General features: G+C 35.9%; 1 protein-coding gene across 1 annotated transcript; it reads right to left on the minus strand.

Moving 5' to 3' along the window:
* Positions 1-1,030: 1,030 nt before the first annotated feature.
* Positions 1,031-25,630, minus strand: LOC148939892 (uncharacterized). Its single transcript, XM_089106204.1, has 4 exons — positions 25,507-25,630; positions 16,884-17,338; positions 12,009-12,217; positions 1,031-1,422 (listed from the first exon to the last, which is right to left on the minus strand). Exons 1-4 carry the CDS (start codon positions 25,549-25,551, stop codon positions 1,142-1,144), a joined length of 990 nt encoding a protein of 329 aa, XP_088962330.1. The 5' UTR covers positions 25,552-25,630; the 3' UTR covers positions 1,031-1,141.
* Positions 25,631-26,020: the final 390 nt, after the last annotated feature.

A 26,020-nucleotide genomic window follows, 5' to 3' on the forward strand; every position in this document is an offset into this window, starting at 1 on the left:
CGGGAAATAGTTTCCTGGGAATTTCAAATGTGACAGCGCAGGGATGCCGAAACAAAAGAACACGCAGAAATTACTTTTAAGGGATTATTTGGGCGAAACCGTTTGAGACATTTTAGGAGATTATTTGGGCGAAACAGTTTGAGACATTTTAGAAGATGATTTGGGGTGAAACTTTGTGGTCGTTATAATACACAAGTTCCATTTGAACAATGTTGTAAGGTCCCCTACCCCAACCCCAAAGGGCCCCATCCCCCCGGCCCCTCAAAGGACCTTCCTCCCCCTGTGCCCCCAAAGAGCCCCCCAACCCATTTTTTTAATACTTTTTTTTGCGCACTTGAGACACAGAAGGACCCCCCTCATCCTCAACTTTTTGGCTCCCCCCGAATATATTTTTTCAGAACAAGTTCTTTTCTTAATGTCCCTCTTAAACCCATTTTACAAGTTGAAGTACTCATCCTTTTCACCCACAACTTTACTTTATGGCTTTTTGAATGCCCCAACACCAAGCAATACATTCAAAAGGCTTTTTTTTATTTTTTCAGAAAATGTTATTTTCTTAATGTCCCTCTTAAACCCATTTTACAACTTGAAGTACTCATCCTTTTCATCCACAACTTTACTTTAAGGCTTTTTGCATACCCCAACACCAAGCAATATTTTCAAAAGGCTTTATTACATCTTTTCAGAACAAGTTCTTTACGTTATGTCCCTCCTAAACCAATTTTACAGCTTGAAGTACTCATCTTTTTCACCCACAACTTTACTTTACAACTTTTTGCATACCCCAACATCAAGCAATTCTTTTCAAAGGCTTTGTTATATCTTTTCAGAACAAGTTCTTTGCGTAATTTCCTTCCTAAACCAATTTTACAATTTGAAGTACTCATCCTTTTCACCATAACTTTACTTTACGACTTTTTACATACCCAACATCAAGCAATACTTTTCAAAAGGCTTTATTATATCTTTTCAGAACAAGTTCTTTTCTTAATATCCTTCCTAAACCAATTTTACAAGTTGAAGTACTCATCTTTTTCACCCACAACTTTACTTTACAGCTTTTTGCACACCCCAACATCAAGGAATACTTTTCAAAAGGCTTTATTATATCTTTTCAGAACTATGTGATAAATTGACTGTTTTAAAATTGACCACCTTGGGGCTTCTTATATTCGTGCTTGTGGTTATCAGTGGTGTTTGTACCGTGGCTTCTTTGGTTACCAGTCGGCATCCTTGTTCCCACGTCTTGTAATAGTAGTTCAGTTCTTTCGCAGTATGTGTTCGAACATTGAACCCATGTGCCTGGATTTCGATTGGATTTTGAGGGTTCTTCATAAGCTGACTTCTGAACTTGTTCGGCTTCAAACGAACTACTTTGCACGACGATAGGCACTTCTTTTTCCATATTCTCTTCTTTCCTTTCTATAAAAAATAAAAATAATCAGAATCCTACTAGTGCATTTCAAACTACGGCTTAATTATGGCCTTCTGTTTAATTTGAAGGCCAACTACACTATACTAAGACAAAACACTAATACAATGAATGGCGATTAAACTCCAAGATTTCTTCTTTTAAAATACTACTAATGGTAAATATAACCATACAAAAAACTAAATTTAAAGAGCAAATCACAAAATACAGAATAGCGACTTACAAAACGGGACCCCGATTTCTATAAACTTCATTTATATGTTCAAAGTCAGAATTGAATGAAATCTTGACATATTGATAATTGACATTTCATATTGAAATTTAAAAAAAATTAGGAAGTTCTTCATTATAGAAGGAACGTTCAAAACAACTCCAACTTAATTCCAAATGTTTGTTTTTCTATGCTGAGCAATATTGTCCAAGGCTTAGATACCAAAGGACAGGGGAATATCTCCAATCCATTACATAATGGCTGCCTTATGTCTAACAGTGGTTCCCAGAATATTCACTTATTGAGGTCACCCCAAAGAAAAATTCTGGGAAATCAAAATTTCTGAAACGAACGATTTTTCAAAATTAATTCTGAAAATTTTTGATCAGATCTTCAGAGAAAAATCACAGATAAAATGCCCAAGGAAAATCAATCCGAAACCGTTGTGTATTTTCAGACCTTAATTTTACTGTTCTACATGATAGGGTCTTCAGAGCAATTAGGATGCAGAGGATAATACCATAGCCTTTCAGCATTTGAAGGAATATATCCAGAGTAAGCAACTAAGAACGGGTGTAATAGGGCCAACAGCCATTTTATTGATGCGTTGATCATAAAGTCAGAAAATATATTTATATGCTCACGAACAAAAATAGGAGTTGGAGGAATCCCCAATCCTCATAGTTCGGAGTTCCCGCCTCCCAGTAAAAATTTTATAGCCCAACACGCCTTTTTCGGAACATCAGATACCCTTAACTTCAGAAAAAAAATTTGGGTTGCAGATTTTTTCAGGGGTGACTTCATTTAAGCAATACGTCGTATTGTGGTAGTAGTCGTAGAAGGCTTAATAGAACGGATTCTTTCTCTTTTTTTTTTAATTATAACCTCTTCAAGTAGCAAAAAAATCACCTCACAATACCCTCCTTTTCCCCCATTTTCTGTCTCAAAGCAACAATTTTGGCTTAGACAGGGGTAAAATACGAGAGACAGATACGAGAGAAAACCATTCGATTAAGATAAACAAAGTTTTTTTTTATATTTGAGTAAAAAGCAACACTACAATTGAAACAAGCAGCCACTGCCACTTTATAGATCTCGAAAAAAAACATTTCCAACATTTTTGTTTGTATTCTCAGCCTCTTCTTAGAAGATTATTCCAACTATAAACTATATTTTGCAGAAATGAATTTTTAGCGGTAAAAGCAAACCGGGCTTCAAAAACTGATTCCAGACATAGATGGCGTAAATGCATAAGACTAGTCGTAAAATAAAAGTTACCATCAAAACTAGCAATCAAATCTCAAGCAAATTATCGTTTTTAGGAATAGCAAAGTTACGTTTTAGTTTCTTTTTCAAAGTAGATGGACAACTGATAAGTGCACTTAGCCTACATGATTATTATTTTCTGTGCCAAAACCACTGTCACCCTTAGATAGGACTTATAGCTTATAGTTACAGATACCATATTTAAATAGTAGTGAATCTCCATCAGCACCTAAAAGACTAAATAAATTAAAGAGCTAAAAAGAAACAGATTATACAGGTATAATTTGTACATACAGGTTGATTAAACAGGTAGATATACGGATGTTTTCCAGAGAAATTACCTGCAGATTGTTTTGGGTACCCAGCTGACTGGCCGTATTTCGTACAAGAGGCTGTGCGAAAAGTGTGGTTCACTCCATGAGAGAAAGGTTGAGATAGCTAGGGCACGTTCTGCGGATGAAGGATGACAGATTCCCGAAGATTGTCCTTTTCGGCCAACCGTCTAGGGCTAAACGGAAAGCAGATCGCCCGCGGTTGGGGTGGAAGGATATCATAAAAAAAAAAACTTTAAAGGAAATGGGAACTTCCTGGGACGGTGTAAAGCGGGAAGCCTTGAATAGATTAGGATTGAGAAGTGTGAACAGCTGTGTTGGCCTCAGGCGGATTGGTGCTGCGAGTAGTAGTAGTAGGTGGTATGAGTTGTTAGTGGTAGTAGTATGTTTTCTTTCCGATGGTTCGAAGTATGTCTTGTCGTGCGAGATTTGTTTGAAGTGTCGTAGACTGGGCAATTCTCTGTATCTTAATTACAGTTTTAATGAAGAATTAAGAACTATTTCTGGCAACAATTTTAACTGAGATATGGCTTAATAATCATAATTCAGAACTGCTTGTCTAGAGAGATATAACTTTTACACAAAAAATAGACAATTGCACCATGGGGGTCTGGCTGCAAACACTAGGTAGGGAATTAGAGTGACCATTCTGAACGATTTAACACTGTATAAGGAGACGGTGTTATTATGGGTAGGGATACTAGGGACAATAGGTAGGGAATTAGAGTGACTATTCTGAACGATTTAACACTGTATAGGGAGACGGTGTCATTATAGGTAGGGGTATTAGGGACAACAGGTAGAGAATTAGAGTGACCATTCTGAACGATTTAACACTGTATAAGGACACGGTGTTATTATGGGTAGGGATACTAGGGACAATAGGTAGGGAATTAGAGTGACCATTCTGAACGATTTAACACTGTACAGGGAGACGGTGTCATTATAGGTAGAGGTAGTAGGGACAACAGGTAGGGAATTAGAGTGACCATTCTGAACGATTTAACACTGTACAGGGAGACGGTGTTATTATGGATAGGGGTATTAGGGACAATAGGTAGGGAATTAGAGTGACCATTCTGAACGATTTAACACTGTATAGGGAGACGGTGTCATTATAGGTAGGGGTATTAGGGACAACAGGTAGGGAATTAGAGTGACCATTCTGAACGATTTAACACTGTATAGGGAGACGGTGTTTGAGTCACTTGTACTTCAGCTTTGTTTCGGTGTTTATTCTTGTTACTTAAACATTCTTTACCACTCACTGGCTTCTTCATGTAATGAATTCTTTTTGAAGGAACAGCTTGAAAATTGCTTACAAATCTCCTGTGCTTCTATGCAGCTGATCTAAACGTTTACTTTATTAAATTAAATGCAAATAGTGGCCGACTATTGATTATTTTCATATAATTTGGTTTATATTCATCAATCAACACATCTACGAGGGTTACGAATGCATCTGCTACATGTATTGACAATAGCACATGAATCCCCCCGTGCTGTTGTTAGTGACACCTCTGACCATCTTGGTGATTTCAAGGCATGAAATTCCTCTAGTAAAAAGATGTAGGTCAAAGAATCAGTTCCCTTGGAAATATGTAAACAATACAGCTCTTTCAAGTTATAAAAAGTTTTTTTTTTTTTAATGAAATGGAATAATATTTTATCAGTTGCATCAAATAAAGAAGAGAGGTTTATTTGTTCCACAAGAATCTTAGATATATTTTTCCAAAAAAGGACGGCGGATGTGTTGCACAGCAACACTTCGAGAAAAATCTCATACAGTTTATCCGCTATTCAGAAATAACGCACAATTATCCAAAATAAATAATCATCTCTGCACCTCTTACACTGGACATACAAGTCAGGAAAAATTACTACAAAGGAATTACATTTGATTAAAATATTATATAGTTGACAAGTTGAATAGATGATAAAACAAATGAAAGAAATCTTATGGACCAATCCTCCGAAACATTTGTTTGATACCCTTTCGTCCATTAATGTTTGACTCTGTGCATCTGAAATTTTTATAAATTTTTTGTTCCCAATTTTTTCCTTTATTGTGATTTTATATAGCTTTCATACAGTTCACTAATATTTCTTAGTGACAACCTCTTACAGCCAGAGTTGCACCCAGTAAAAAAAAATCACTAGATTTTAGTAATTTTTTGGTTGATTTGGTGATTTTCTTCAACAATCTAATGATTTATATGCAAATTTACTGATTTTTTAGTATTAGCAGTATAAAAAATCACTAGAAATAGTGATAAATCAATAAGGGTAGCAACCCTGCTTACAACATAAGATAACACCAAAAAACCCTTCAAAATGATAGGGCAACAGCATACTGCAGGCAGCAGACCTTCTATAGTCGATGAGAATATGAGACTACCTCTACGAGAAAAAGATCCATTCCAAGTGTGATCTTAATGATACAATGTATAATAATTAGCATAATGCTCTGAACCGATTATTAAGAAAAGCAAAGGAAAAATTGTGCTCAAGGAAGTTTAAGGAAATAATGGGTAGTGTGGCAAAGACGTGGCTGGTGATTAAGGAAGTGCCACGTGGCAAAGACGAGGTACTTCAGCAAATTGCGAAAACAATCCCCTTTAAAAACTGTAAACCAAGAAAGCGAATTGCTGAAAAATATTGCTAATGTCTTGGAGATATTTGGCAAATACTTCTCAATGGTAGAACAGCATGTTACTGAAGGTATCTGACTTTGGTTGTACGATCCATGCATTTTTGATTGCAATTGTGACTGAATCTGAGGTTTTAACACCTATATCATCAAGTCAGATCAGGCAAATCATCTACGAAATGAGAAATAACACCTCTGGTAGCACCGCATATCATTAAGAGTGGTTAAATTTATTCTGCCGTAAATCCAGCAGCCTCTTGTGTCCATAAATAATTATATATAGCACAGTGTCCATAAATAATTATGTGTCTTATGCCCATAAATAATTATAATAATTACATATAATATAGCACCGTCATATCATTAAGAGTGGTTAAATTTATTCTGCCGTAAATCCAGCAGCCTCTTGTGTCCATAAATAATTATATACTTAAAGAAGATTTCATTTTATTATGTTTTGAAGTAGCTAACGAGACTCCTGTCCATAAAAGTGGTGAGGCTAATAACTCATGAAATTATAGGCCGATGTCGGTTCTTTCTGTGCTATTACGTGTTATAGAGAAATGCTTTGATGCCCGTCTTTACGCATATTTTAGAGCGTCACAATGTGTTAAGCCCTGCCCAATTCAGATTTCGACATGGTTACACGACGGAACACGCTATTGCCTATTTCACTAGTGTAGTCAATAAAGCGCTGGACCAAGGATATAGGGGTTTAGGAACAATTTTAGATCAAATTAAAGCTTTTTACACATTAGATCACGATTTGCTGCTTATAAAGTACGAGTTTTATGGCGCAAGAGATCCTGGACTTAGCTTTCAACGTCATTCTTAGCAGGATGGCTACAGTATCTTCAGATCAACTCGAAGCGATCATAAAGTTTCCCCATTACATGCGGAGTTTCACGAGGTGCTGTATTGGACCCTTGCTATTTTCATATTTGGCAAATTTAGCTTTCAAATTTAGCTGGATTTAGCTTTCAACGTCATTCTTAGCAGGATGGCTACAGTATCTCCAGATCAACTCGAAGCGATCATAAAGCTTCCCCATTACATGCGGAGTTTCACGAGGTGCTGTTCTTGGACCCTTGCTATTTTAAATTTTAGTAAATGACCGAAGTTGGACTATGTCAAATATCAAAAATAATTTCAGTAAAATATCCCAATATCCATAAGATTTTCTGATGACAAGTCGCTTGTTTGTCTTCCAAGAAGAGAGAAGGGATTGATTGACTAAGAAAGTAATTACTAGATAGTTTCAACTTAGATGCAGATAGTTTAGATGCGTGTAAATAGACTTCGAAGTCACCCTACTAGGAGCAGTTTTATTCTATTCTCAAGAACAGCTATTTATTATCAAGGGATTACCAGATTAAAGTATACTAATGGTGAGATTAAAAGGAAGTCGTGTGTCGGTTACATAGGTATTACTCTTGATAAAACTTTGTCTTTTATAAACTATGTTGGAATATATATCCACAATATTATGCTAGAACACAGGAGTACTTCGAAGACTCAAATATTTCGTTCCACATGGCATTTTAAGGCTGCTATATTTTTTCTATAACAATCCATACAATTTATTTTGTTCTTCAGCATGGTTTGTGACGTTTTAGTCACTAGTGAATCCAGTTCAAGTTTGAATGGTAGAGCTTACTGTTTTCTGAGCATATGAATGCAATGCTGGCTGTTGGTGCCTCATTGATCTTCAAGATAATCACTAGTTAAGCTACTGTGAATTCTGGAATAAATAAATTATTGGGAATTCCGTTTGCACAAAACATCGGGGACTCTTGACAAAACATTGTGGACTCTTGACAAAACATCATGGACTCTTGCGATTTTTCTTCATGACAATGCGCACCCACGCGCGGTGCTGCTAAATCAACAGAGAGTTAAAAAAATGGGGTAAGGGATCCTTTTAAATTACCCCTACTGTTCTTAAGTCACCCGTAAGACGTTCATTGATTGGCACCCCTTAAATAGGCTCTACGCAGAAAGCATTTTGATCCATAGTTTTACCAATAGATCCAGAAGTAGCCAAAGTTTTGAATTGACTAAATAAATCGTTACTGGGCTACAGCCAAATGTCTTATTACTTATTGAGTTACCTTCCTTAAGTGCATTCAAGCACCAACTGGCTATTTGCTCCTCTCAAAAATGTTTTCAGTAAAGCATTAGCAAAACTTTAGCGTAAAATTGAGAGGCTGAAGGAAGATATGGGCGTTTATTAGCAAGTTAGTTTCTGTCCATTTAAGTTTCAAGGTTACTCATTCCTTTCAGTAAGAAAAACAATGTATTTCTTTTTATTTACTTTTAAAGCCAATTAATAGCCAAGAATAGTTAAGCAAAGCCCAAAAAATAGATGTCTAATTTGAATATAGAAATTTCCAAATAGGAATAGGCAATAACAACCAACTAATAGCCAAGTAGAAAAAAATCAACGATACATTATTATTATTATTTATTACTAACCCACACTCTACAGAGGTACAATACGTGGAGTATCAGAGGCAAAGCTGTAGCGTTGCCTATAGTAAAGGCCATACGGCTCCAATGTTTTATTATTATTATTATTTTTTTTTCCCAGAGACACTTCATATGGAAGGAGTTGTCGTAGAAACTTCAAAGGGGGATCATTCGATTGGAAATCGAGAGTTCTAGTGCCCTTTTTAATAGTCGAAAATGATCGGAGGGCAACTAGCCCCCCCCCCCCCGACGCCCACCATTCCCCCAAACACATCCAATCATTTGAGATAGCCATTTTCTTCAGCGTAGTTGATTTCCAGATAGAAACTACGTTTGTGAGGGAGACACTCCCCCATAACCCTCAGGGCAAGTGTTTTAAGTTATCCCCTGGGGGCATATAAGGTTTTTATAGAAGGCGTTGTCGTAGAAACTTCAAAAAAGGCTCATTCGATTGGAAATTCAAAAAGCTAGTGCCCTTTTTAATAGTCAAAGTAAACGGAGGGCAACTCGCCCCCCCCCCCACGCCCATTATTCCCCCAAACACATCCAATCAAAATTTTGAGATAGCCATTTTGTTCAGCGTAGTTGATTTCAAGATATAAAATATATTTTTGAGAAGGACACTCCCCCACAACCCTCAGGGCAAGGGTTTAAAGTTATGTCCTGGGGGCATATAAGGTTTTTACAGAAGGCGTTGTCGTAGAAACTTCAAAACATGCTCATTCGATTGGAAATCGAGAGTTCTAGTGCTTTTTTTAATAGTCAAAAATGATTGGAGGGCAACCTGCCCCAGCCCCCGACGCCCATCATTCCCCCAAACACATCCAATAAAATTTTGAGATAGCCATTTTGTTCAGCGTAGTTGATTTCCAGATAGAAAATTCACTTTTGAGGAGGATACTCCCCCACAACCCTCAGGGCAAGGGTTTTAAGTTATGCCCTGGGGGCATATAAGGTTTTTATAGAAGGGAATTGGAAATTAAAGGGCTAGTGCCCTTTTTAATAGTTGAAAGGGACTTGAGTGCAACTAGCCCCCCTCCCCCACGCCCATCATTTCCCCAAACACATCCAATCAAAATTTTGAGATAGCCATTTTGTTCAGCGTAGTTGATTTCCAGATAGAAAATATGTTTTTGAGGAGGACACTCCCCGAGAACCTTCAGGACAAGGGATTTAAAAGATGCCCTGGGGGCATATAAGGTTTTTATAGAAGGTGTTGTCATAGAAACTTCAAAAAAGGCTCATTTGATTGAAAATTCAAAGGGCTAGGGCCCTTTTTAATAGTCGAAAGTGATTGGAGGGCAACTAGCCCCCCCTACGCCCATCATTCCCTCAACCACATCCAATCAAACTTTTGAGATAGCCCTTGTGTTCAGGGTAGTTGATTTCCATATTGAATATATATTTTTGAGGAGAACACTACCCCACAACCCTCAGGGCAAGGGTTTTAAGTTATGCCCTGGGGGCATATAAGTTTTTTTTCATAGAAGGCTTTATCGTAGAAATTTCAAAACAGGCTCATTCAATTGGAAAGTAAAGGGCTAGTGACCTTTTTAATAGTCGAAAAAGATTGGAGGGCAACTAGCCCCCCTCCATGCTTATCATTTCCCCAAACACATCCAATCAAACTTTTGAGATAGCCATTTTGTTCAGTGTAGTTGATTTCCAGATAGAAAATATGTTTTTGAGGAGGACACTCCCCCACAACTCTCAGGGCAAGAGTTTTAAGTTATGCCCTGGGGGCACATAAGGTTTTTATAGAAGGTGTTGTCGTAAAAACTTCAAAACAGGCACATCCAATTGGAAATTCAAAGGGCTAGTGCCCTTTTTAATAGTCGAAAGTGATTGGAGGGCAATTCTCCCCCCCCCACGCCCCTCATTTCCCAAAATGCATCCAATAAAAATTTTGAGATAGCCATTTTGTTCAGCGTAGTTGATTTCCAGATAGAAAATATATTTTTGAGGAGGACAATCCCCCACAACCCTCAGGGCAAGGGTTTTAATTTATGGCCTGGGGGCATATAAGGTTTTATAGAAGGTGTTGTCATAAAAACTTCACAAAAGGCTCATTCGATTGGAAATTCCGAGGGCTAGTGCCCTTTGTAATAGTCGAAAGTGATTTGAGGGCAACTAACCCCCCTCTCACGCCCACCTTTTCCCCAAACACATCAAATCAAAATTTTAAGACAACCATTTTATTAAACGTTGTTTTACGTTCTGGAAATTAGGTCTTTGAGGATTACAACTCCCCCAAAGCCCTCAGGGCAAGGGTTGTAATTTAAGGATTCTCCGAATCTTTCATATTATTTCTTATGGAAGGGATGCTCGTATAAACTTTAGAGAGGGTTCGTTTGATTGAAAATTGAAAGTCCTTGTTCACTTTTTAAGAGTCAAAAGAGATTGAAGGGCAACTAGCCCATCTCCCTCCTCCACGCCCTAAATGCATCAGATAAAAATTTTGAGATATACATTTTGTTAAAATATTTCAAAGTTCTGATAACAAAAAACTCTGGTGTCGACACAGCCCACCAGGGCCCAGGGGTAGATGTTGTAAGTTATGCCCTGGGGCATAAATTATTAAGGGGGGTTTATAATCCATGTGAAGTGGCTTTATATGGGAAGAACACATAGGAAATCTGTTATAATAATCCAATTATAAGTTTTAAATACATACTCTGGGATAGATGGAAAATTGATTTGCCACACAAATTCATATTAAGTTCAATTCAAAACAGTCATGATCCCTTTGTGTCAGCAAGTTAAATGGTCTAAACCCCCTTATTGTTTTTTTTTTCAATCCATTCATTGTTGTCAATCGCTGTCCACAAGTTATGCAAGCTGTCTATTGTTCATATATAAGGTTTTTATCAAAGAGGTAATCGTATAGACTTTGAAAAAAGCCTCATTCGATTTAAATTGAAAGTTCTAGATCCGTTTTTTAAAGTCTAGAATAATCGGACAGTAAGCTACCCCCCAGTAAGCGCTGGCGCAAGCTCGGAAGACTATTAGTAATTGAAATACCGAGCCATCGAAGAGAATCTACGAGAGAATCCACTTTTCTTCTAGAAACTACAGGAATTGTTTGTTGTTTCTTTTTCTGATTTATTTTGAAAATGTTTACTAAGATTTTAAATACAGTTTCGGTTACGATCTATAACAATTTAAATTTGTTTGTGTCACATTCAAAGAGAAGCAATATATTCTGTAATATTTTTTGGGCAAAAAAAAAAAAAAACATTCTGCACCACAGCAACCCAAAATCTAATTAAAATAGGGCTACATTCTAAAGAAATAAAATGGATGGGATACTTTTTTATTTTGCATTGGGACAATTTTTTATAATAACCTATATGGTAATAACTTAGATAATAAAAACTATAATGGCATAATTAGTGTAAACATGGCATGAATCATATAAATGCACAAAGTAATTATGTAAATGATAATGTCAGTGGCTCTAGCCAGTGACTGATCAGAAATTACTCCTGTAACATTATGCAATACTTACCTGAAGCGAGAAATATTTATATAATTAAAGCCAGTAGGATTGTAATCATTAAGAGAGAATATATACCCTCACCCCTTTTTTTGTTATTATCAAAGAGACTTATCTGCAAGTAGGCTATGGAGAAAATTATTTTCAAATACCTTTTGAAATATCCCTTTGATTGGGTCCATCCATCACTTCAAAAATCGAATTAAGTGAACGTTGTGCAACCGGTTTCTGCTTCTTCTTTGTGAATCTTTTTAAATGAGGGCGCTTTTGCTTCTTGATACTACTTAAATTGTCCTCTTCGTCATCGTTATTCGCTGGTGTCTTTAGTTCCGATTCTCTGCGCTCTAGTAACTCAATGTGGCTGCAAAAAAAAGCAGATGAATGAAACCGAGCATCATGGCCAGGGTTGCCACAGGCTCAAAAGAAACATCAGAAAAAAACACAAGCAAACTATAATCACAAATTTATTCGGCTTGGTTTCTCAATATTATCAATCAGATTTCCATGTTTTTGGGAAATTGATGATAACAAATTGAATTTTTTCTTTTACAGCGTCTTCCAAATAGACACGCTTAAGTCTTTAAAACTGGAAAGTTTTAGAACACTGGAAAGAAAAGAATAATCTTTTCTTTTAGCAGGCACTGGGACAGGGACATGTTTATATCTTTCCTGACAATAAAAATTTTCAACGATTTTTTGCTCGTCACCTCCTTTACATTTCCTGTTTTTTTTTTCATAATTTCTGCATATTCCATTTAATTAGCCTATTTTTTGTTGTATTGACGCATTTTTTACCCAAAAATCAGTGTTCCCAAAATCCCAAATTTTTACCAAAAATCATTCATTTTGAACAAGTCACAATTTATTCAAGCTTAAATCATTGGACATGAATTGGCAAATTTGCTGATAATGGTTGAACTTCTAAACATTATATACAGCAAATATAATAATACACCACTACAACTACTAACAGCCCACTGCAGCACCAAACCGCATGAGGCCAACGCAGCTAAGTACACTCCTCCTCCATCCCAATCTCTACAAAGTCTCTCTCTTTACACCCTCCCAAGAAGTTCCTAGATATCTAATAATTTATCTCTAGATTTACAAAAACCATTTTCAGAAAATCAGTTACAAAACTTTCAGCGCTTGAGGCCTTATTATTATTATAATATTATTTTGTACTTCAAGTAATGTCCCTAGCTTCTCTTCGCAAAATAAACCTTTATTCACTTCCAAATTATCGAAATTTTCAATGTTCTGATAAAAAAAAAGAGTCCTAAGTTTACTCGAATATGTGGCGGGGATCTTCACATCAACTAAATACACTGTCAATGAGTGATTCCTTTATTTTAGGTTATCGACCCCAATGAGGAGCGGTAATTATGCCCCTAACAATTAGTAGGAGGTGAGAGTCTACCCCCTACACTTCTCAGTTTTTCTGATAAAAAAACGTCACTTTGCTTTCTTCTCTAGTTGAAGGTAAGTGTATCCCATATGGTAAATTGGGAAATATTGAAGAAACGGTATCCCAGCCCGTAAACCCGACTACTTAGCTGAGGTACGTTAATAGTGGGGTACTAACAGTCTCCTCCTCCATCCCAATCTCTACAAAGCCTCCCTCTTTACACCCTCCCAAGAAGTTCCTAGATCCCTTAAATCTTTCCTTACGACATACTCCAACCCCATCTGGAGACAACCTACTAATCGTATGACCCTAGACGGTTGGCAAACAAGGACGCTCTTTGGCATTCTGTCATCCTTCATCTGCAGAATGTGCCCTAGCCATCTCAACCATTCTCTCATATAACAACAAGCGTATAATAATAGCACATAATATATATATATATATATATATATATATATATATATATATATATATATAATGCACATATTATTGTATATTGTTATGATCATGCATCTAATAAAAAAGCATAAAGTGTTTTAAGGTATACTTGCTGAATAGAATCTAAAGACTGTAAAAGAACCTAAATACTGTAGTTTCATCAATACATAAAACTACAGTTTATAAGCCGCTTATATTATTATTGTTTTTGAAGATAGCTATTTGAACATTTTTGGGAAAATAGTATATTATTATATTTTCCAACTTTAGCTTTGTTTAAATTGAGAATTCTATCATTGTTGTTGTAGAGTTTTCAAAGGAGATACCAATCTTAGAGGAAATTAGTTATTTATCGTTACTGGAGGTTCTACCTGCTGGTATCAGGTTTACAGGATTACTAATGGTATACTTTTTTTGCTCTAAATAAGATGGAACAGCATTATTGACTGCCAGAAAAAAGAACTAAGCACAGATGGATGAGCAACAAGGCACCCCACTTGATGACACCGGTACTTTTAGTTAGAGTGCCTTTTGAAAATATTCATGCTGCTAGAAGACATGGTATTATTAGACAAAATTTCACGAATACACTATTTGAGCTTACAAAAATCAGTTTCCATTCATTTTAAAGCATCAAGCTTCCAGAATTTCATGCTGTGGTAAAGAGCGATTTACTTGCACCTATAATAGAAATGGTAGATATGATATTATTTTATAGAAGAAAAGCAAGTTTTTTTAGAAGCTCATCAAACTTGGTTATGAAAAGTGCATTGAATGTGACCAGTGACGATTATACAAGTTGGATGATCACAATGATCACATGATCACAACGATTATACCAGAACACGAGGAAATCCCATAAAACTGCGTCAAAAAGTTAGCAGAAAGCGTGAGAAGTTCAACTTCTTCACCAATCGCGTTTTTCCACTGTGGAATTCACTTAGTGAATCTACCGTGTTGGCCAGATCAGTTGATAACTTCAAGGTTGGTGTTGACCGTGATTGGAGCAGCAAGTCATTGAAGACGCAGTTGGATGAACCAGCATCATGGAGTAGGATTTATTAGATGCCACCCACCCCCTTTAACCCCCAAGTATGCCCAGCCGCCGATATATATATAGTGAACCCAACAACAAAATCAAACTGTCCTGTAAATATGAAAATAGTGTTAATTGTCCTGTTGCTCTGAACTGTTGTCCTGTAAATATGAAAATAGTGTTAATTGTCCTGTTGCTCTGAACTGTTGTCCTGTAAATATGAAAATAGTGTTAATTGTCCTATTGCTCTGAACGGTTGTCCTGTAAATATGTAAATAGTGATAATCCAACTGTGACATGGAGATTATCAAGTCAACGTTATCTGACGACATCTAGAGGTTCTTCAGCCTTAGTTGCTAGAAGATACAATTTAAGGTAATATGCACTTTGGGCATTTGAAAGCTTTTTTGTGATTTGTAGGAAATGACTGAGGCAACCTTCATTTAGCACTGGGCCATAGTGATGTGTTGCAAAACTGACAGGCTGAAAGTTATCAAGTTAATAAGCGTCTGGCAATCTACCAATATTATATATATATATATATATATATATATATATATATATATATATATATATATATATATATATATATATATATATATATATATATATATATATATATATATATATATATATATATATATATATATATATATATATATATATATGTGTGTGTGTGTGTGTGTGTGTGTGTGTATAATGGCCATTAGAAGAAAAAAAGGAAGAAAAACGAGCAAACATACAAAGCATACACCTGTGCAAATAATGGAAAATAAGAAACTAGCAGGATGTCTTGTATATTTTTCCCATAATGTGAGGGACAAGAGTGTTTCCATATCTAGGGATAAGTAGCAGTAAATGAGGGAAAAGGAGGAAAGAGGGTGAGAAACAGCCCAAGGTGGGCAAAATCCAGGAGAAGAGTCTATCTGGAAAATGTTTTTTGCAAGGGTTTATCATTATATTATTTGTAAAACAGGCACAACACCAACACTCAAACGTTCTTGACCTACCTTAAATAAAAGAATATAGACAGATATATCATGCACCTATCTGTGTGCATATTTATATATTATCTGAAATTGTGAACTTCTTACTTTTGTTTTTAAATAATATTGTTTTTAAATATAATTTGCTTTTAAATATTATTTAATAAAATTAAATAATAATTTTAAATAATATTGTTGTGCTTGTCATCTATTGCTACATCCTAAGGGGCAATAGTAAAACCTTTGCTAGCCAAAGAATAATATAGACTAGAAATATAGATCTTTTGGAGTGGATTTAGTTCAATTAACTAAGGAAAATCTTTGGATTCCTTTGATAGCGATTCCCTATTATTTCTGAATTTCAGAATTTCTTCAATTATGCCATATTTTTTCTATTTATTATTAGTATTTTTTTTTTTTTAAGCAAAATTCAAGGGTATTCAAGCATCAAAACTATCCAACACTGGGTTCCAAATGCCCTTGATAGGTGATTAATGAGTTACAAAATGCTGCTTACAGTGGAGTAATGTAGGAAGCATTTTTTGGGGTTATAAGGTATGAAAGAAAACACGATGCATTATGTGGAAATGCCAAGGATATCAAAATAAAACATTTTTGCCCGTTTAGGTTAGTTTATTTACGAAAACAACAATTTTTCTTTTGGTTGTTTCAAAACAACCTTTTTTTAGGTTGCATAAAGGCTTTAGGGCAGTACCACATTTTTATCAGTTTTGCAGCACTGAATCACAAAAATAAATAAGTAAAATGAATTAATTAAGTTTGACAACGCTTTTTTGCCTGCAAAATATCATACATTAATAATATATTTATTCCCGAAGGCAACAACACTTTCAAACGAAAGCTACATCTTCTTAAGGTGTTGGGAGTTGCCTATTTTTAACTTTTTTTCTTTGCTGATTTTCCATTCATCAAAAATCAAACTTCAGTTTTTTCATAATTTTTAAAGCTACTTCTGGTTATGTAGGCTAAGTTTCAAGTTAACTAATCTATACTATTAAATTACATTTTCACTATCCTTGGTACATTAATAATTACTGACAAGAAAAAGTGGTTGGTGAATATATATACTAATTACACTATTATGTCAATAATAATGGAAAAATATCTCAAGAACTAAATCTTCTGCAAAAAAACTCACTCTTCATCTGAAACAGCTTCTTCTCCACTACTCTCACTTTCAATACCATCTCTAATTACCCCATTGCCAACTGGCTCAGGCTCTACAAGCCCTCTTCTTCCATTTTCTTCAGCAAATTCCACAAGAGCAGCATTGTCATCATTAGCACCTACGTTTCTATCAGGATTCATCTCAGCTTCAATTTCTTTTGGGTCATTCTTTGCATCAAATCCATCTTTTTTTACATCAGGATATGCTAATCCTTTTTCCAATTTTTCTTCATTTAAATCACAAACTACACCATTTCTTAAATCTTCCAAATGTTTTATTGATGTTTGGCTTATTGTTGGCAGTGATTTTTCTTGATAATTAAAGCTTTGTAATGGTAAACCTTCTGAAGAGGGAGTGAACAGCTGCCGTTTTGAAGTACTTGGCTGGTTTAAACTAGGAAGATTTTCCTCAGTCTCCCTGTTTTCCTGAAAGTAAGAAATGTGCAGAGCACAGATTAACTAACTGAGTAGATTAATTACTAAATTAATGATTGTAGATCAGTTACTAATTAGTCAGCTAATTAAGACTATGAAGGTTTTCCTCCATCTCTCTATTTATCTGAAAGTACAAATTGTGTAGAGTATAGATCAATTACCTGAATAGATTAATTACTAAATTAAATATTGTAGATCAATAACTAATTTAATCAACTGGTTAAGACTTGGAAGGCTTTTCTCAGTCTCTCTGTTTTCCTGAAAGTAATAATTGCATAGACCATAGATTACATACCTGAATGAATTAATTACAGTAAGTTAATGCCTATAGTTTAATTACCATTAATTACTTGTGTAGATTAATTACCTGAGTTTAATTGCCATTAATTATCCAAATATATTAATTTCCAGGTGTTATAGAAAAGGAGTGGGGAGGAGAGGGCTGGATTGCCTGTTACCCATTACTCCAGGCTGGTTTTATTTGTTTGATGTAGTGTTGAGGGCTGTTTTCTAAAATTGCCTAAAATTACCTCCATCTGTAGAGCTTTCTTGTACTATGCCATCAATTCTCCAGCCAACAAGACAGAGACAAAAGCCCAAAGCTTCATTCAACACTGCAATTTGATTTTTAACAATCTTCCTGGGAATGCTTTCCCTTATAGTTTCTATTCAGCAGTCATTTAGAACCTCATGATAGAGCAATAAAAATGTCCAGCAACACATCAGACACTTAAAAGTACCTGACACCAAATATTTAGGTATTAGAAAAAAAAGAAAAAAAGGAATAGCTCATTTTGACTGTTTCAAACACCTTGGGAAACCTTTCCTGGTGACATGAAAGAAAAACCTCAAAAAATCCAGAACTATATACATTTTATTATAAATTAATACTTCTGCAGTGTGGAGATGGAATTTATGGAAAAAATCTGTGAAGGAATGTTAATAAAAATAATTTTTTACATGGGAGAATTCCCCACAGTTTAATATAGTAAGACATATCAAAATACAGTACATAAAATCCAGACATAAATTAAAATAATAGATTTCATGAGTAAATTTTGACATAGCTTGATCATACTCTTATCAATATTGAGATAACATTTTTTCTTATTTTTTGTGACTTTTTTTGTAATAAAGTTAAAGCAAAAGATGTACTCTAATTTAAAGCTTAATTGATCATTTCAAGTAGATTTTCAATTTTTTTAAGGGGACACAAGGTGATTGGTGGAGGATTGTGGAAATTTATTTTTGTTGCATGACCTTAGAACAACTTTTTTTCAGTGGAAAGGCCAGATTGACTTGAAGAGATGTTCTTCTTCATGTATATTAATTGAATGTAAAGAAATTAGAATAAACAACCAAACCAAAAACAAGCAGAAACTACCACAAAGAGAAGTAGGGTTAACATCCTCCATACCTTTTAAAGACCAGAACATAATTTGCACTTTTACTGAAAACAATTTTAATTCCAAGCTATGTATTATTTCTCATGACATTAAAAAAAAGATATAACAGACACAAAATATTATCAAATTTTCTAATTAGTTTTGCTTGTTTATTTTCATGGTTCAATGGAAGTTATTAAAAATTTTCAAAAGATGGCTGACTTGGCCAAAAATTTTCATCACGTTTATATTGATTTTTTTCAAGGCTTCAATACCTCTGTTGAAAGGTTTGATGTAGCGTTGAGGGCTGTTTTCTAAAATCACCTCCTTCTGTAGAGCTTTCTTGTAATATGCCATCAAGTCTCCAGCCGACAAGATAGAGATAAAAAACCACAGGTTCATTCAACGTTGCACTTTGATTTTTTCAAGGCTTCAATATTCCTGTTGTTGAAAAACAATAAAACTGGCCCTAAGCAACTGCCCCAGGGGATTCCACTCAAAACACTGTACTGCTTAGATAAACCCTTGCCAACCATAACATGCAAACCTGTGACCTGTCTCTTAGAAAATCTGAATTCCAAGTCACATTTCTTCATCTGCTCCTATAATTTTGGCATCTTTTTCAACAACAGAGGTATTGAAACCTTGTCAAATGGTGTTCAGTTGAGAAAAATTTTATTTAACCTTATGACTATATCACTAAGTTGGTACATCATGATACTCCTGTAGACATGATTCTTTTAGACTTTGCCAAAGCATTTCATAAAGTATGTCATCACCACCTGAAGAAAAAACTAATGGCTTTTGGCATCCATCTGGAGATGGTAGAATGGACAATGAAGTTTCTTATAAGAATAAAGCAGAGAGTTAAGATATTCGGTGACAATGGACAAGAATTATACCAGAATTAAATTTAAAGAATTAATTATTTTTATTAAATAATAAAACAAGAAGTTCACAGTGGTGTGCCTCAGGGAACAATCTTAGTTTCAACACTGTTCAATGTTTTTATTAATGATGTTCCAGAGCTGAAAGAAATGAGATGAGCCTTTATGTTGATGAATCAAGGCTTATTGGCTCTGCAGAGTAATCAGTTACAAGAACTTGCATACATGAAGACCTGTATTTGCACTCACTATGAGCCTGTACATAGAAGCTTGAATTTAACATTCAGAAGTGCAAGTCAATGTACTTAGTGAGAATGAATATACAGTGACAGTACTGTACCTTATGAGAGAAGGGGATACTTCAATATAATTGGTTGACTCTTTGGCAGCTGTGAGAGTTTTGGGCATTGTTGTTGATGAGGAAAAAAAAATAAACAAACATGCACAAATGGAGGTTGCCAAAGCATTCCAGGCCCACAGCATAATCAAGCATACATTACACAGCAGATCAGCCAAAGTTATGACCAAACTGTACAAGGATGTTATGCAACCATTTCTAGAGTTTAAAATGTTTGTTGCAACACCCCTGAACAAGGATGATTGGCAGAAAATAGACTATGTCCAAATACAAGCAACAAAAGCTGTTGATAGATGCCAGAATCTTGACTATCCATCTTACTTGAATAATCTAAAGCTCTCAACACTTGTGTTCAGACATCAAAGAGGTGATATTGTAATGACTTATATGGTTTTGACTGCTGAGTCCTCCTGCCAAAAGCCCTTTCAATTTGATGAATCCTCCAGGACAAGGGGGTGCAGTAATAAGTTGTCCCAGAAGAGGGCAGATACCAGAGTGCGCAACCACTATTTCTCAATAGAGTAACTGCCCATTGAAACAATCTTCCTGATACTGGAAGTGGGGGATCAGTTTGCCCCCCCCCACCCTGGGTGAAATTTAGTTTCTCAAAAACTCTTGTTGAAACTAAGATAAGCCTGCACACTTCAAGCACCCACAGAAATGTGTAGTTTTCTTTAGTATATCTACCTTTTTTGTTACTATATGGCTCATTTTTCAGTTGATTTGGGAAAATTGGTTCTTACTTTGCCCTCTCTCCTCCCCAGGATTTTGAAAAAATTATGCCACTGGTGGAAGACAGAGTGGGATACAATGGAGTCAATGGCTTCTCATCATCACTGACCAACAACTCTACATAATTTTTTCCTTATTTTGCTGGACATTGCAATTTTAGGTTAACAACTTCCTGGGTTGTATTTTATGTTATTCCTGATAATAGCAAAAACTCACTCAACTAGAACTTTACTGTTATGTAGCTGTAGTTCAGAGCTAGGCCAATCTGGCCTATTAGGCCAAGGAAAGGGGGGAGGATGAAGTGTTTGCTCTACTGTAGTGAGTATAACCATAATATTATATTTAAAACAAGTGTAGAATGAGAAGTCAATTGATGAGTTCATTTTTTGGTAAACAAGCTTGGCTATATCAGATCACATTGCTAATTCCACCCAAAATCAAGTTAAAAGCTGGTAAAATTCTACTTTAGCTACTTTTTGCAATCTTGGAAAGGGGTTAGGCTAAGAAAATTAGACTTTCAGAGATAGGTCTACAGATTAAAGTATGTCCTGGGAAGGTATTTTGAAGTAAATACCTCTACTCTTTCTCCCTCTAGAGGCTCTGAACTTCAAAATCTCTGTGTTATGAAATTGAAACCTTGCAAAATAGATCTTCTGCTTAAATCAAGTACAACAAAACTATTTTCAGCTTTACAGCTTAGCTCAATCCTAATTTATGAGGTTTCAAAAATCCACAAATACATTTCCTAAATTTTGAAAAAGCCTTTGATATGGCTTAAAATTCTACTCAAATAAAAGGAATTGCATTTTCAGAACTATAACCAGAGACAAAGAAACTGATAACTGAAAATTGAGGTAAAATATTGTTTTGCTAAAATTTCAAATAACCTGTAAAGTAGGCAAATTTCTAAGACTTAGAAATCAGAAGAGGGTTAACATGGAAGCTTGGGAATACCTTAATTTGCATTTTAGAGCAAAACAAGGTCCATGCTGGATCTGTTCTGCTTTGCATCAATGATGTTAATTTGGAATGTCACTGTGAAATGGGCCCAGTGATGTTGCAATAGTTGGCAGCTGAGATGGATGGACTATTCTACTTATATTTCCATGACTTGTTGCTCCATTCTTTGTCAAGTCTTGACTTGAAGGAGGCACTAGTTTTGTCATGGTTTTGTCTTGGAGGTTATTCCAGTTGTTGGAAATACACTTCATAAAAAAAAGTTTTGATGCATTCTGGTCTTCACTCTTTGCTTTGCTAGTTTCTGTGAGTGTCCTCTAGTGTTGTGTTGACCTGTATGTTTTGTGAGGAGGGTGTTGTTTGGTTGACTATTATACATATAGGTCAGCATCATATCATATCTGCAACATCTGAAGACCAGCATTGGTAGTTTTAGGTGCTCCAGTCTCTTATCCTACTCCATATTTTGCACACCCATGATGCATTTGGTGGCACATCTTTGAACTCCTTCAGTTATTCTGGTGTCATGCTTGTAGGAGGGGGAGGTCAGACATGTTCCAAAGTCCAAGAACAGCCTAGCAATAGCCTTGTAAAGTCTCAGGAAGACAGTATGGGAGCTGCTGGTGATAGTGCAGTTCAGCAGGCTTAGACTCAAATTAGCTTTCAACACCACTTGTTGCCAATGCTGTGGAACTTCAGTTGCTCATCAACATGGACTCCCAAGTCTTGTTCTTCATCACTGGTTTGTAGCTGAATATTAGACTGCAACTTCTGGTCATGCATGGTATACTGGTGGAGGATTGTTATTGCCAAAATGGAGGACACTTCATTTATTAATGTTTAACTCAAGCAGCCATTCACTGGTCCACTTCTGGATTCTCTGGAGGTCTGATTACAGGCTTTGTTGAATGGCTGGTCTAAAAAGCTTAGAGGCATCAGCATAAAGCATGATGTTATTTGTGGCTTCCTTTGTCATATCATTTATGTAAATGAGGAAGAGGGTGGGGCCTAGCATGGTACCCTGAGGAACTCCACTGACAATGTCACATGGTTTGGAGAATACTTTATCACTATTATTACTGAAAAGTTGGACCTGCTGCTCTTGGTCTGTCAGGAAATTCATCACCTATTCTACTACATCATTGTGGATGCCAACTGCTGATAATTTGGCCCTAAGGCATCTGTGGGGCACCTTGTCAAATGCTTTGGTTGAGGTCAAGCAAAATAAGGTCAACAGGCAATCCCCTCTCCAGAAGGTCAGTGATGATATTGTAGGTTTCAAGTAAGTTGGTCTCAACTGACTTTCCCAGAAGAAAGCCATGCTGGTCTGGTGACAGTATACTGTTGGACAGAAGATGTGTTAGAATTTTGGCATTCACAATGCATTCCAGGGTTTTTGCTACAGCTGGGGTTAAGCTGATTGGCAGATCTCATTAGCCAGTTCTTTTAGGAGCTTTGGGTGAATGCTATCTGGCCCTGCTGACTTATTAACATCTAGCACTACAAGCCACTTTGTGACAGACCCCAGAGTAATCATGATAGGTGGCATAAGGTTTGGTACACTGTATGCTGGACTGTCAGGTTCATTGGTAAATATTGATGCAAATTGCTTGTTGAGTAAATCAGCAATTTCTCATAGGTCAGTAGTTTCCATGCCATCAGATTTCTTCAGTTTCTTTATTGAACATCTACTATGATCTTTACTGGATATGTAGTTCCAGAACCTTTTGGGGTTTCTCTTACTATCATCCACAAGCTTGGACTCAAAGTTTGAATACAGTTGTTTAGTGAGATTTTGTAGTTTATTTTGAGCCTTTGCAAACTTTTCATAGTGATAATCTTTCCCCATTTTATGGTACTTGTTCCAGCATTGGCTTTTTTGGTTTTGTTCTCTACATATCTGAGGGGTCATGAGTGAGAGTGTCTTGGGCTTTGGCACAAGTTTTGTGGATGTGTGCTTTTTCTGGAGTGTTGTAAGCTCTTCTTTGGATATGATCCACTGTTGATCTATCTCCCCTTGAAGCAAAGAGTTATCTTGTGTAAGGCAAAATTGACTTTGATGACAAGGTGGCCACTTTTGCCTAAAGGGGGGTGATAACTTATGCTTTGTAGCTGTTCTTTATTCCTAAGGAATACCAAATCAAGGAGGGTTGGTCTCTGTGAAAGCACCCTGAAGTAATGGATAATTTGTTATTTTTGGTAAAATTCTACACACATTACTTTTCACTACCTCGGAAAGGGGTTAAGCCTAGGTTATGAAAATTAACTTTCAGTAAGGAACCCAGGGCCAAAAACATACTCTGGGAAGGTATTGCCAAGCTACTATGATAGCTAGACTATCTTCTGATCCCTAAGCCTTAGAGATTTGCCTAGCCTATTTGACAGGTCTTTACCTAAAAATTAAAAAAAAACCTCAGTTTTCACTTTTCAGTTTTTTTTTCTCTGGTTTTAGTTTTGATAATGGAATTCCTGTTATTTGAGTAGAATTTTAAGCCATATCAATGGGTTTTTTTTCCAAAACTTTAGGAAATACACTTGCAGATCTTTGAAACTTCCTGAATTGGGAACAAGCAAAGCTGTGAAGCTGAATATACTTTTTTTGTTCTTCATTTAGGCTATGCAAAAGATCTATTTTGCAAGGTTTCACTTTCATAACACAAAGGTTTTTAAAGATCATCAAAGGTCAGTGTCCTCTAGAGGGAGAAGGAGTAGACCTAGGTAGCCTACCTTCCCTGGACATACTGTTGTCTGTACATCCATCCTGAAAGCTTCATTTTTCCTAACCTGACCCCTTTTCAAGATAGCAACAAGTAGCTTGTCTAAGATTCTAACTTACTTTTTAAAACTTCCTAATGCCAATTCAAGAAACTAAGCTGCCTAGAAAACTTCCTCAGGCCTCAAAGTAACCTTAACCTAACTGCTATACCATGGCAGGCTATTATATAGCCTATAGCATAAATTATTCTTAAATTAGACAACAATGTTGGTAAAATTTTACTTTAGTTACTTTTAACTATATTGGAAAGGGGTGAGGTTAGGAAAATGAAACTTTCAGGAGTGGGTCTTCAGGATAAAATATGGCCTGGGACTGTAGTTTGAAGTACTCATCTCCTCTCCTTCTCCCTCTCGAGGATCCTGAAATTTGCCTACATGACAGGTCTATCCTATACCTATTGAAATTTTGACAAAACAAAATTTTACAATAATTTTCTGTTAGGCTATAAGTTTTTTTTTCTCTGGCTTTAGTGCCGAAAATGCAATTCCTGTTATTTGAGTAGTAGTTTAAGCCATATCAATGTTAATTGTCAAAATTTAGGAAATGTATTTGCATATCTTTAAAACTTTATAAATCAGGATTGAGCAAAGTTGTGAAGCTGAAAACAATTTTGTTGGACCTTATTTTCAGCAGAAGATCTATTTTACAAGGTTTCACCTTTATAACACACAGATTTTAAAGGTCATCAAAGGTCAGGAGCCTCTAGAGGGAGAAGGAGTGGAGGTAGGTACTTCAAAGTACCTTCCCGGGACATACTTTAGCCTGTAGGCTAGATCTATCCCTGAAAATTTCATTTTCCTAACCAAACTCCTTTCCAAGATAGCCAGAAGTAGCTAAAGTAGAATTTTACCACAATGTTAAATGAGGGATATTATAATACTCCTGTTACAAAAGATCAGGCTAGAGCCTTTCATATAGCTAGCCTAGTTCAGTAGGCTAAATGAAACAGGTGTCAAAATTGGCTAACAAGAAATTCCACGAAAAATAAGCATGAGGAAAGACAGAATTTTAGTCTGTTAAACTAATCATATTTCTTTTATTCAAAAAACATAAACAGCACTTACTACATTTGTATTTTTGACAGGGAAAAAAATTTTCTTTCCCGCCATTTTCAAATCAGGGTTGTCACTCAGCAGGTTTTTTTGGTGCTACTTAGGGTGGCAGAATAGTGTCAATTTTGTATAAAAAGTGTCATTTTCAAAAAAGTTGCCGCTCACGACGCTTCGCGTCGCTCGCACTCATATCATCAAGCTCTTCAAATTAAAAATATTGACAAATCCGCTTGGGATCACCCCTGCGTGGTTTCCCGCTTCTTTAAATTCTCCAACATGAAATGTTGGATCTAATGCCATCTATCAACTATAAAAAAGAAATATTGATTTTACATAATCTGTGCTGATTCTCGGCTTTGCGCAGCACTTCCACTCTTGTCCAATTTACAGCCCCCCTTCTAAAAACCCGCTAAAAAACAAATGTTGCTTACTGTATAAAATGGGAAGTCATCTCAGAAAGTAATTTCTTTTCTTTTTTCTGAGCGGTCTTTGTTTATACCCTGGAATAGGAACGAAAAAAAGAGGA

The sequence above is a fragment of the Artemia sp. Qi Xiang Cuo genome, chromosome 20 (assembly GCF_049724085.1).
Source record: "Artemia sp. Qi Xiang Cuo chromosome 20, ASM4972408v1, whole genome shotgun sequence".
Classification (NCBI taxonomy): domain Eukaryota; kingdom Metazoa; phylum Arthropoda; class Branchiopoda; order Anostraca; family Artemiidae; genus Artemia; species Artemia sp. Qi Xiang Cuo.